The sequence below is a fragment of the Nesoenas mayeri genome (assembly GCF_963082525.1).
Source record: "Nesoenas mayeri genome assembly, chromosome: 2".
NCBI lineage: Eukaryota > Metazoa > Chordata > Aves > Columbiformes > Columbidae > Nesoenas > Nesoenas mayeri.
In genome coordinates, this window is record NC_137543.1 from 35,493,627 (window position 1) to 35,505,865 (window position 12,239).

At 37.6% G+C, this 12,239-nt stretch overlaps 1 protein-coding gene across 7 annotated transcripts in view; it reads left to right on the forward strand.

Moving 5' to 3' along the window:
• Positions 1 to 12,239, forward strand: part of EYA1 (EYA transcriptional coactivator and phosphatase 1) — a gene marked incomplete at both ends in the record, with an annotated part of 153,263 nt that overhangs the window by 65,783 nt on the left and 75,241 nt on the right. For 4 of the 7 annotated variants that reach the window (XM_080339674.1, XM_080339675.1, XM_080339678.1 and 1 more), the window contains 2 exons: positions 3,595 to 3,644; positions 5,052 to 5,179. In XM_080339674.1, the coding sequence (XP_080195800.1) occupies positions 3,595 to 3,644; positions 5,052 to 5,179 (178 nt within the window). Of the gene's footprint in view, positions 1 to 3,594; positions 3,645 to 5,051; positions 5,180 to 6,974; positions 7,038 to 12,239 lie in introns of those variants that run through there. The other 3 variants (XM_080339676.1, XM_080339677.1, XM_080339673.1) reach the window with 2 other exon arrangements.

The following is a 12,239-nucleotide window of genomic DNA, read 5'->3' on the forward strand; positions in this document are numbered from 1 at the left end:
AGATAGTGAGTGCAAAGCGCTTTTAAGGAGGCGAAGAGTTCTGGTGGGCGAAAAGTCCTCTTCTCTCCCTCCCTCCACCCCCTTCTAAAAATGACAGATTCCCTCCCCCCGCCCCGACCCCCGCTTTCCCCACATGAATCCTCTGATTTGAAAATTGGCATTGTCTTTTAAATTTGTTTCTTTAAAACAGACCGATGTCTTGAGAAAAAGTGCACGTGCTGGCTATAATTTTCTGGGTTAACTGCTTATTTTCACTTAGAAATTTTTTCTTTTCATCAGAAAAAATGTTTTAAATTATAGATATTAAAAAAAATTCTCCTAGCAAGCAAAAATACTGTGCAAAACCTGTAATTTAGACAAGTACCTACATTTTATTTGCTCTGTACCGCTGAAATTCAGAATCCCTTCCCATTTACAGTTTACTTTTCACAGAACATTATTAACTTTTTGGCTTCATACATGATCTTCTGTCAGATGCTTTTGATTCGTAATTTAGCAAAGTATAATAAACAGTGCAAAAGTCATGAATTTTCCTCCGCATCCTGAGCTCTGTGGTAGGGAAAATGTGATAAAATGTGTACCTTAAGTCTTGTTTGATGATCTCTCAAAGCAAGTTCGCCTTCTGGAAATAATTTCTGGGGTTGAAGAGCATGATATTAACAGATTTAATGTGGCTATTCAACGGATTGGTGGAGTACTATGTGAGGTTTAACAAAATGAGAGAGACAAATTGAACATCAACAAAACCTACATCTGTGAAGAATTATAAATTTAATTAGAAAAAAGGCAAACTTAAAAGACCTCATTAACTAATCAGAATTTGATGTTACTGATTTAAGATTCTTAAACGGATGAATTCTAAGTGGCTTTGTATCATTGTCCTTACTTTCTCCCCATGTAGTGTGTAGTGCCCAGATCTGCAACCCATATGAAAGAAAAAGATGTGAACGTTACTTATAACAATCAAATTATACACAGTAATATATTTGAAGTATTAAGGAGAATGTGCATGTCATTTAGCATAGAAGGCATTTTTAGTTTCAGTAGAGCACAGAGTATGAAGGGTGAGTGACAGCTTCCTTTTTCTTTCTTTATTTTTTTTTTAATATTTCTCTTTGATGAGCCGGGTAAGGCTGTTGCTTTTTTTTTTGCCTTTTTGCCTTTTTTTTTTTTTCCACTTTTTGTTTGATATGCGAGTTATGTTGCAGAACTTCAGCTATCCAGAAATCTGTTGGCAAAATGAGAGAATGTATGAGAGCAAGCACACGCCACCCAGAAATGTTTTTATTCTATGAACTGGTCATCATAAGTGTGGTTCCTTACTGCATTGTAATTTTGTACTACACATAAAAAACTGAAAGCATGTGAAGTGTAGCATTTTGTAAACTGTAACTAATTTCACTCACATCTGTGTCTAATTGTTGTCTGCATTCGCATTCTTGAGAGTAGATTTATTTTTCCTGGACCACTCTGTGGATTCAGCTGACCAGCCTAAGTGAGGATTAGTTGTTTTAAAGTTATTTTGATTAAAGAGTCATTTTAAATATGGTAACGTGCAACACATGGTTTAAATAATCCTTGAGACACAAAGGAATATATCTAAAGTATGTCTAATGAAAATGAAGATTGTGGATATGAACTTTCACAAATCATAAAGTGTTAAAGGACATATAAGGTATATATTTAATTCACTTTGAATGGGTTGGATTTTTTTTTCCGTCTCCCATGAATCCTTAAATGAAATCTCTCACTATAAACACACGTATATGTGTATATTTGTAAGTGTACGGAAGTTATTATTATTTTTTTAATTTGAGTAAATAAAATAGTGAAGATTAAGTGTATTTTAGAATTTAGTATGAATAACACTGTAGGGCACTTTGGAAAAAAATCAGTTAATTAAAGCATCTATTTGAAAAATGAAGCTTTGCTGTTATAAAATATATATTTTAAAGGATCCTGTGCAAGAGGGAGTGAAGATAGCTCTGTGAGCAAACTTAGTTCTCACCTATAATTTTTTCCAGGTGTTTAGAAGTAACAGCAGAAACATATCCTAAGGCACTCTGCTGCAGTTTCTGAGGTAAAGAACTGAAAGAAAGATTTAAAAAAAACCCCAAAATGCACACTTTCAAATGTATCTGCTCATCGAGTTTGATTTGGCATATGACGATGTACTGAAAAGTACATTATACAGTACTTTAAGCACCCAGTTATAAAAAGATTGATGTTTTGCAGCGTGCATTATTGCATGATTCGTGACATCATTTGTAATGTTCTTCATTGCCTGGCTGCCCCTAGCAGTTGTTTACTCTTGCTAGTAGTAATTCTGTCTGTGATTAAAAATAACAAAAAAAAACCCTACAGACACATAAGTAGGATTTGCTTGGATGATTTTTATGGCACTTAAAATGCCTCATCTCTCTTGTCTTTGCCCTGTGATCATTTAAGAGATGTCAGTTCAGGTTGAATGGAAATGCACATCAAGGATTCTCAGTGCAGACATTAAGAGGATATATACCTTGCCCGGAGAAGCCTTTGCGTGCTTTTAAGCTAGCAGTGTCTGCCACTGTAACTTCACCTGAATTTTATCATTTTATCACCTGCTGACAATCATTACTGACTATAGAGACATCTGTTAGCAAAGTAAAGTTGTTTTTCTAATAGGACATAAAAATCTGTTGCTCACCTGAGTTATAGAAGGAGTTGTTTTATTAAACTGGAAAATTATTGCTGGCTTCCCAGTAGAACCAGATTCTTTTTCTTGATGAGTGATCTCAGAGGTGAATGCTGCAGCTTCCCCCTCTTTATTTATCCAGAAACGTTCTTTTAAGTAATTTTATCAGAAATCTCATTAGCAACTGGAATTTTTATGGGTAAGACCTTGTGCAATAACATGCGGAGTTTTTATTTTAATTCACCCCATTTGGAGATGGGCTTGTGTAATACTGTTGGTCATTTATTGAAGATCTTTACCATAGACAGACCTGCCCCTTGTCTTCCCCCTAAAAAACAGTGGCAGCCTCTCTGTCGTGTTTCACCCCTTGTCTTTGGGGTGAGCTGACTTGCTGGTTCTCTATTGCCCAGGCAAAGAGGATGAATGGCAAAGAGGGGAGGAAGAAGAAAGGCAATATGGTGAGGGCAAGAAGCTGCCCAGGGTTAAGGGGATGGGAGGAAGAGAACTCAGCCAAGATGACCAGAGGCGAGAGGGGTGGAGGATGCCGGGGGAGCTCAGAGACGGAGCGGCTCCCTCTGCCCTTGGTGGGGCGCGTGGTGGGGTTACCTTTGCCAGGGTGTGCGGCCATGCCGTGGGAGGAGTGAGCCCCTCTGCAGCTGTCATGGGCCCCTGATGAATCACTATCCCGTCACTTGGCCGCCGTCCCCCGGCGCGGGGAGGAGGGAGAGAGACCTGCCGAGGAAACAACAGTTGAGCCTTCAATTTAAAGACAATATGCCTTTCACGGGCACCGCGCCCTCCTCCTCTCCTTTTGGGTTTAAAGGACAGAATTGTCATCTGCAGTGATATCCTTTCTTTAATTTAAGGCCTCGTAGTAAAGCGGAGTAACAGAGGCTTCTGTTTGTTTCCCTGGTTTGCAGGTGCAGAAGTCCCAAACCAGTTCAGATGTCGCTGTTTCCTCAAGCTGCAGGTAAGGATTTGATTGAAAACTGCTATTTTTCTGCAAGCCTTTTATTATTTTTTTTTTAAACTTCAGGTGACAAGTAAATATATATTCTTGTTTTCTGCATTAAGCAGGCGAGTAAGTGCCAGAGTGTTGCTTTTATGTGTGTGCAACCAAGTCTGTCAACCATGAGCACCTACACTTTTTCTCTAAATTGTTTGACTTTATATTAAATACTGGCTTTTGAAACCCATTGCCATATCATCCTTTTGATGTGTAGTTTGTTTTAGGTAATGAGATATAAAATGAAGGATTCACGCTTAGAACTTGTGATAAAATCTCAGTTAACATGTGAAAACTTTGTATCTGAAATGACACTTAGGGTTGAGGATACTTATACCATTACCGTGGGAGGAATTTTCAGTGTAATTTTAATAGTCTTTAAAAGAGCCTAAGCATTTCTTTTAAACTGAAAAAATTACTGGTTCAAATGCCTTGGAGGTGCAGTAACATATGAAATTTCTACTGGGAGCAATTACTTAGACTGAATTAATCAACATTATCAAAAGTTTAAGGTATAAAGAAACAGAAAGATGGGCCATTTTAATCATAAGCTTCCCCAGCATCAACCGAGGGATATGTCATGGTGGTGATAGCCGTTGGCGTTTTTATATAAGGCTCTTAAAAAAGCAAATGGTAAATATACAGCTGCTTTTGTTCTGTATAAAAGTTTATTTTTTGTTTTGAATCAGAATTGCTCTCTTCTTATTTTGGCTGAACGACAGCTGTTCAGATACAGCAGTGCTAAGGCACACTAACGCCTGTATGGATTCACTATGCGTTGGTCATATCCCTTTTCAATTGGGCACGCTTTATGTAATCCACAAAGCAAACAAGTGAGCAGACATAATAATGTTTTAATGCTGCATTTGTTTCAAAGGAAACAGAGGAACAATTAAGTAGTTTGCCAGAGTAAACACATACATCAGGAATATCTCATTCCCTGTCAGTAGATGAGAGGTTTTCACAATTGCTTCAAGTGTTTTATTTGGTTTGGAGGCCCATTATATTGCCACAAAGTGGTAAATCTTGAAAAAGCAAAGTGTTAATTTGTTGTAAAGAGACTGCATGTCTTTGTATATTTGTATATCTTTGTATGTGTCTTAAAATGCAAGGTGACATAAATGTTTAAAGTACAGTACTTTGTATGTAAGTTTTATTCTGTTAGAAGCTGCAGAAATAATTAAGGTAGCTGGTCAGTCGTGTGTGTTGCTACAAAATGAGTTTAGTACTATAAAAGATCAAGTTGGGAGAAGCTGTTTGATTTTTACTGTTTTCGGGACATTGATTAATAGCGAGCTGTGTCTCACCTAGGTAATTCCTCCATAATCCATGTTGAATCTGTCACTAAAACTAGTTGCATCTTGTTTTCAGGTCTATGGAAATGCAGGATCTAGCCAGCCCACATAGCCGACTAAGTGGTAGTAGTGAATCCCCCAGTGGTCCAAAACTTGATAATTCCCATATAAGTAATAATTCCATGACACCAAATGGCACAGAAGGTGAGCCACCACTTCTTTAGTATTTCATAGTTTGTTCTTTCTCCTTATTGCATTGATGTTCTCACAGTCAGTAAGGTATGTAGAGAAAATGTTTTACTATTTCAGGTGTTCTGTGTTTATGTAATATGATGTATAGAGCTAATGTTCAGTGTTTTTCAGTAGTTACTATTATCAAGTTTCAGCAATAGCTTTCGTTCTGGGTTTATATTCCTTTCATGGAGTTTGAATGAACTGAGCAGGTAGTATGTGCAGAGCTTAAAAAAAAAAAAAATTAAAAAAACCTAAAAGAGTAGTTTAGTGATGAGAAAAAAAAAGATGTTTACAATTGTCAAACCACAAAATGCCATCTTTCATCTTTTCTTTATTTCTCTGAGTATTTCTTTATGTTCTCATTTTTTTGCAAGCTTCTAAGGCTATTAAATTTTTGTCAAGTAGGCTAATAAAACCAAGTGTCGAAATTTCCTCGGGCTAGCTTGCTGCTCTGATGGAGTGGCCAAAATTCAAACAGGTGTAGTAATTCAATGGGGTAAACTGATACCTATTTTTCAAGAAGCAGTCAGCCAGTTGATAAGTTATGTTTATTCTCAGTAGAATACTAACAGCAGAGCAACCTAACAGCTTTGCTGGTAATATAATACATATAATAGTACATATAATGAAACACAGAGAAGTTTATGTAAAAAGCAGCAAAAAATACTCTTTCCTGTAATATTTCTATGGCAATAATAGGAAAGACCATACATGGCATTTGGCTAATTATGTGAAGAGAGCTTTTAATGCATTACTAGAAAACAGAGTCACACAGTTTCAAATATTACTTTTCAATATAAAAGTATAGTTAGCTGTAGTAGCAAAGATATGCCTTATTTCCTAAGAACTGGGTCATATTAGTGCTGTCAGACTGTTTAGAATTATTGGACACGCATTGCATTCTTCCAGGAAAGGCACATGTCAGTCAAACAGATATCATCCCCCCTCAGCTCCCCATACATTTCTGTTACTCATTCTAATTGGAGTCCTCTGCAGTGGGGAGGGTTTGTGGGTTATCAGATTAACAGGCGTTTGTGCCAGAGATGTGTATAATTTACTTTTTTTTCTATTGCTGTAAAAGTATTGCTGCAGTCAAATTTTAAGCTAATTGAAAAAAAAAAAAGTAGCTTTTTAAAGAATAAATTAAGTTCTTAATGTGCTAATGTAGTTTAGGCAGAAAAATATTTCATATCCACAGATGAGTCATCTTATTTTTTTAATACCCAAGTACATTATTATATTTTTGTATCATATTATCTAGTATATACCAGTTTTGGTGCAGGTTAAAAATTGCTCAACCCTTTCAAATTAAAATTCCTCTTGTTCACAAAAGCCTTTGCTGTAAACTTCCAGCTTTTGTAGCTTTTATGTAACTTGAAGATTCTTTAGCAGCACAAAAATAGGGAATGTTCCTTGAAAAACAAAGACACCATCTGGCTTGACTTTTTTGTTCTAAGTAGTTGTGTGCTCTGGAAAATAAGGTGCTTAATATTACTTTGTCAGGAAATTAGCTGTATATTGTGTCTATTCATGGACTGACCTCAGGTAGCAAATAATTTTGGAAGTAATATCCCAGCTTCTCAGTAGATAGCAGAATTTATCAAAGAAAGTGAATTAAATTACAGTATCTTATTTGTCTGACGTTAGAATTTTAAAGCTCGGGCTTATTAATTTTGGGTGAATTCTACCCAGAAAACTTGCATTATACATTTACCTTCTGAGACGAACCCAAATGTTTTTGTTTTTCTGTGCAATTTTCCCTCAGGTGACATGACCCTCCTCAGCACTGCAGACTGGTTGCTGAGCCCTAGCACACAGAGCCCCGCAGGTTTGGGGGGCTGTGGGGGGCGCAGCATGTGTTTTCACACCTTGTCCAGAAAGCATCCCAAGAAATAACTTGTGTTTGGCGGTTCTGGTCTAAGCTTTCTAAATTGAAAATTCCTGTCTCTGCTCTTAAGTGACAAATAATGAAAGGTTTTTGAAAGAAATGTAATTGAATAATTGATTTCTGAATTAGATGTGTACCGAGAGACAAAATTTGTGAGCGAAGCAGATGCCTTGAGATGCTAAAAGGCTTAAGAAAAAATGGAGTGAATAAAGCAAGGGTTTCTTATTTTTTTTAAATGAAAGGTGAAGGAAAATTATTTTTTCTGAGATTCTTGAAGCAGAATCCTGCTGAGACACAAGTAGCAGATTGTGAGGATGCAGTCATAAGGGCTTGCCAAACACCTTTCTTAAAATGCTGCAGTGTGTTTGCTTGCTTGTTGCACGTGGAGTGGAGATGCGTGTTGCTGAACCTTCACATGTTAAATATAATATGTGAAACCAACATCTAATCGACTATGCATTTGTTCTCACTAACATGAAAGAGCCCTCCTTTTCTGGCATAAAGGACCTTCATGTGAATGAGAAACATGGCCTCCAGGTATTTGCATGTCATAAATATCTTGTAAAGATATGTTAAATTTGATTTGACTATGGGTGTGATTTAGGCAAGTTTCCATACCCTGAAGTGTAGGATATGTTCACTAGATGAGGAGGAGGAGAAAAAAAAAAAGAAACAGAAGAAGAAAACCCAAACCCTGTCCCAAAGTGAAATGGCCCTGTTTCAAACAAGGGTGTTCATTAATTCCTCTAAGGCACATTTTCAGACTTGTCTCTTATTGATGTTGTTCTACAAAAGGATGTGGTTGGAAGATAGCTCACTGTTATTAGCTAATATTTTTAGCTTCACACTTAGTGGTAAATTGGCAAAGCACTGAATGGGGATTTAGTTGTGTGATCGAGTCTGAGTTTAATCTCTGTGTGCAGCTTTGATATAATAACTCTTTGTGTGCTTAATTTCACCGTGGTGGAGCAAAATCACTGTAGTGCAGAACTGACCAGGTGCTGCTGGCCAAGGACTGTAGCTGAAGAAAATCAGGGGGTTTTGGGTGACTGCTATTTATTTCCTTTTATCTAAATATTTTTAAATAAGTCAGATTTACTACTCCTTGTCTCAGATAGCAGTTCCTCTACAGGGTTGTTTTAGTGAGTTGTGATTTCTGTAGAACTTACACTATTATTTTAGGTTTGTTGCAGAATGTGGGACAGTCTTCGTAAGTCTGGATGTATGGTGTAGTGAGGGGAAAAGTAACATTTTCTTACCATCTGGGTTAAAAAAAATACTCAGTAGTAATTACTAGTAAGAAATAATTATTTTTCTGGTGTTTGTTTTTTTCTTCCTCTTCTCTGGGCCAGGCAGCATGGCCTTCAAGCCAGTGATGGGGAAGTAACAAGGAAATTATAGACGCTGACCAGTCAGAAATTTCCCAGGATCAAATCCAGAGGGGTAACACTGAAACATCTGGCTAAAAACTCTCAGATAAGTCAGTCCTGGCATGCCAAAATGGTGCTGATAGTATAAATACTGCAGTTTTTGAGTTTTCCATTATGATTTTAATTATTTTTCTACAAAATATTATCCGTTGTAGGTAACAGCAGACACCAAACCCCATTAAAAATTTGTCCTATATGACTTGCCTAGGAAAATCTGTTAGGAAAAAAAAAGAGAGAACTGAAGTAGGGTCCAAAATGTTGATAGTCATGCTTTATCTCTAATCTCCTTTGTCAGCAAATTGCTATGTTTGGTTAATACTGAAGGAATTAAAGAAATAATAACAAAAGAAGCTAATAAAATTGCCATTTGTTGAGTTTTATTCAACAACTAGTTGCTATTCCAACAAGAGCACCCACTTTGGTCAATATACTTTAGAGGGGAAAGTCTGCAAGTAATCAATACATTTGAAAGGAGTAGCAAAGCTGTTTTCCATAGCAGACAACTGCATCCAGTTTCTGCCTGCAGTGATCTTTACTTTTATCTAAAGAATGTAAATCAGTTCTGATGGATTACATAAAGTGAGAAACAGGAGCCTGTGGCCCATCGTGATGATGTTTTATGCAACTGGAATGGAAAAGAATAGATGAAGATTGGGAGAAGGAGACATGGTTTTCCAAGCAACTACACTTCATTCATGTTAGGAGTGTAGAGCTGCTTTTGCCCTCATTTCTGAGTGGATAACAAATTGAAGATCAGATTTTCAAAGATACATAGGAAGAGAGGCTTCAAAGGGAGTTGAACATCAAAATTCCTTTGGAAAAAAAAAGGGTTCTCACTCTTTAAGTACCTGCTGCAACATGAGAATGAGATCCCACACAAAGGCAGTTGAAGCTCCCCACTACATGACTTATCTGATGGGTGGCCATTAGAAAGGTTGTTTTAAGTCTGGTGAACGTAAATCCATCTTCAGGGTTTCAGAAGGCAGCACTATATATGTTTGCTGTTGAGCTGCAATATTACAGAATGGAGAGAAAAATGTTTTCAGTATTTTCTGAAGATTACTTGATGCAGTAGGATTTTGAAATCCATATAGAGAGTATGCACTGGTGGTTGTTAGAGTATATGATGTAGATTTCTGTAAGTAAATTATATATTGAGTGTGCATTGTAATTCTAACAATACTTTGTAGCATTTAAATAGTTTTTCAGTGTTAAAACCAAGCCTGCATTTTAGCAGTGAATAATTTTAAATTTTTTAATAAGTAATAGTTATTGATAATTTTGTGTACTTTGGGGCACAAAGTTGTGGTGGGTGATGGCATTTAGACAAAATGATCCTCCTTTGGGAGATTCTTGGGCTCTAGTGTATTTTAATTGCTCATTTCTGGAGTTTCTGCCATTTATGTGTGCTGAAGTTTCTAGACTTGTGTTTGTGATTAAGAGCCTGATGGTATGAAACTTGTAATTGACACAGGGACACCTCCGTATTTAGAAATAACATTTTCCTGAAAGGAAGAACCTCGTTTAAGTGAAAAAAACAATAGCAATACTGATTCTCATAAACATCTGAGGGAATGAAAATACTCCAAATGACAAAGGTCTTTAAAAAAAATAAAAATAACAGAACGTCTGGAAGCACCATTATTTTAATGTAATTTATTTTTGCCAGCTTCTCCTAAAAATGTTCACAACACATGTTCTTCCAGATTGTGGATGGAGTGTGGCGGTGTGAGAGCACCCTCTGAGCGTGCCTGAGGGTCCCAGAGCCCCGCTGGCACAGTGGCTTTGCACAGCTTGTGGGATGTCAAGAACCTGCAAGGATATTCACTGCTTCACTGAAAACTGGAGCTGCAACATATTGCACTGGGAACAGTGTCTCTCCAGTGGGGCCAGCCTGTTATGTGTGATTTTCATGTGTGCAATTGTGTGATTGCACAACGTAAGATAGAAATATCATACATCAGACCAGTAATACAGACAAGAAGGCAATCCAGCCCTCGCTGTTGATGTGCACCAGTGGAAACTCCAGGGAACCATAGAAATATCAGTCTAATTTCACACCTTAATAGACAATAGGGTGATGTTTGAAGAGCCTTAGCAACTTCAGAGGCTTGTGACCCTTCAGATGATTTAGCACTTACATTTGCATCTTGTAGTCTTCTGAGGAGCTTTGCTTATCACAGGTAGATAAAAAATCATGAAACCTGGTCACACTTCGGGGTTAGCCGGGTCATTTGACCCCAGGTCAGTGAGTGTAGTACCTGTGCTACCTGGCTTGATGAGACAAGCTGGGGAGTTTGCTGCTGCTGCTACTGGGCAGAGGGGAATGGAAGCTGGCACTGCCCTTCTTTGTCCATGTGAATTTGGCTTTAAGTCCTGCAGTTCAGACCTTGGCCAAAGTAGAGGACATTATTTCCCACTTATGAAAGACGGCCCCTGCTTTGTATACTGTTTCTGTCTTCATGTCTCAGTCTTGCATCTTGTACACCTACGTTGCAGAGTGGACTTGACTTCTCTGTGATGCCCTCTGTTCACCTGAAGCCCTCTGTGTTTCCAGAAGGTGGCTGAAGACAACCTTCTTTGCCGTTAATGGCTGAAACTGTGGCACTGTGTGGTCATTCAGCCTGGCTTTTTTTAAGGAGTACAGATATTTTATACAGACACAGAGCAAACTATTACATATGTGTAGGGGAACTGCCGTGGTCAGGTTCCCAATCAAGGATTTAAGAAGGAAAAAAATAAAAAGAAAAAGAAAAGAAAAAGAAATAATCCTCTAAATCTAATCTTCTATATGATTGTTTCTGGGTATATGCTGCTTCCATTTGGACAGGAGAGATACAATCATCTAGTGTGAAGGGATGAGAACATTAGTTTGACTCAGATATTCTCATCTCTTAACTACAGTGAATGAGACTATTTTAACCCATGACTACACATGTCAGGTGAATATCTGTGTTAACTCTTGATTAGCAGCTACAAGTACTAGCCAAATCTGCTCCACCCAGGTGTTTTTGGTGTTGGATGTTCTTTCTGATTTTCCACTGTAGCAGTGATGCCATTTCTTTGTAAATTCAAGGTTTTTACTCCTAGGTCAGAAGCTTATGATGACATTAAGGCTCTTTCAGTTGTAATATGTAACGTATGAGGAAGATGAAGGTTGTGGGGGAACCATGCATGCAGTGAAGGCTACGTGTAACTGCAGCCCACACACTTCAGAAATTTTGGAGCAGAGGAAGGAGTGAGCAGGAAACAGTCTGGGCTTGAACTAGAATGTGCTGCTTTGTGCAGGGACTTTCTTTGAGAACTGAACATAAATTTAGGCTGGAAATTACCTTGTAGTAATTACCCTCTGGTAATTTCCAGGCAAATGAAATTCAGGAAGAGTCCTTGGCTTTGAGAAGCAGGAGCAAGTAAGTTTATCTGGCTTTGTGGTCAGGAGCTGATGATTTGATGGTCTATGATAAAAAGAGAAAATAATGTCCTGGTTGAGAATTAGGGTAATTGAGTAACCTGTTTATAAGTAACTTGTAACCTTTAGTAACCTGTTTATAACTGCAAGATTTTTTCAATGCAAACAGTTGAGAGTTTAAATGAAATAATGGAAAATATCATCAGCTTAGAGATTCAAGGTAGAATTTTTGTCCTGTTGTTAGCGGCAAATAATTTTCTTTGAGCTTTCAGGAGAGCTTTGGGCTTCTGGTGGGTACAGAAA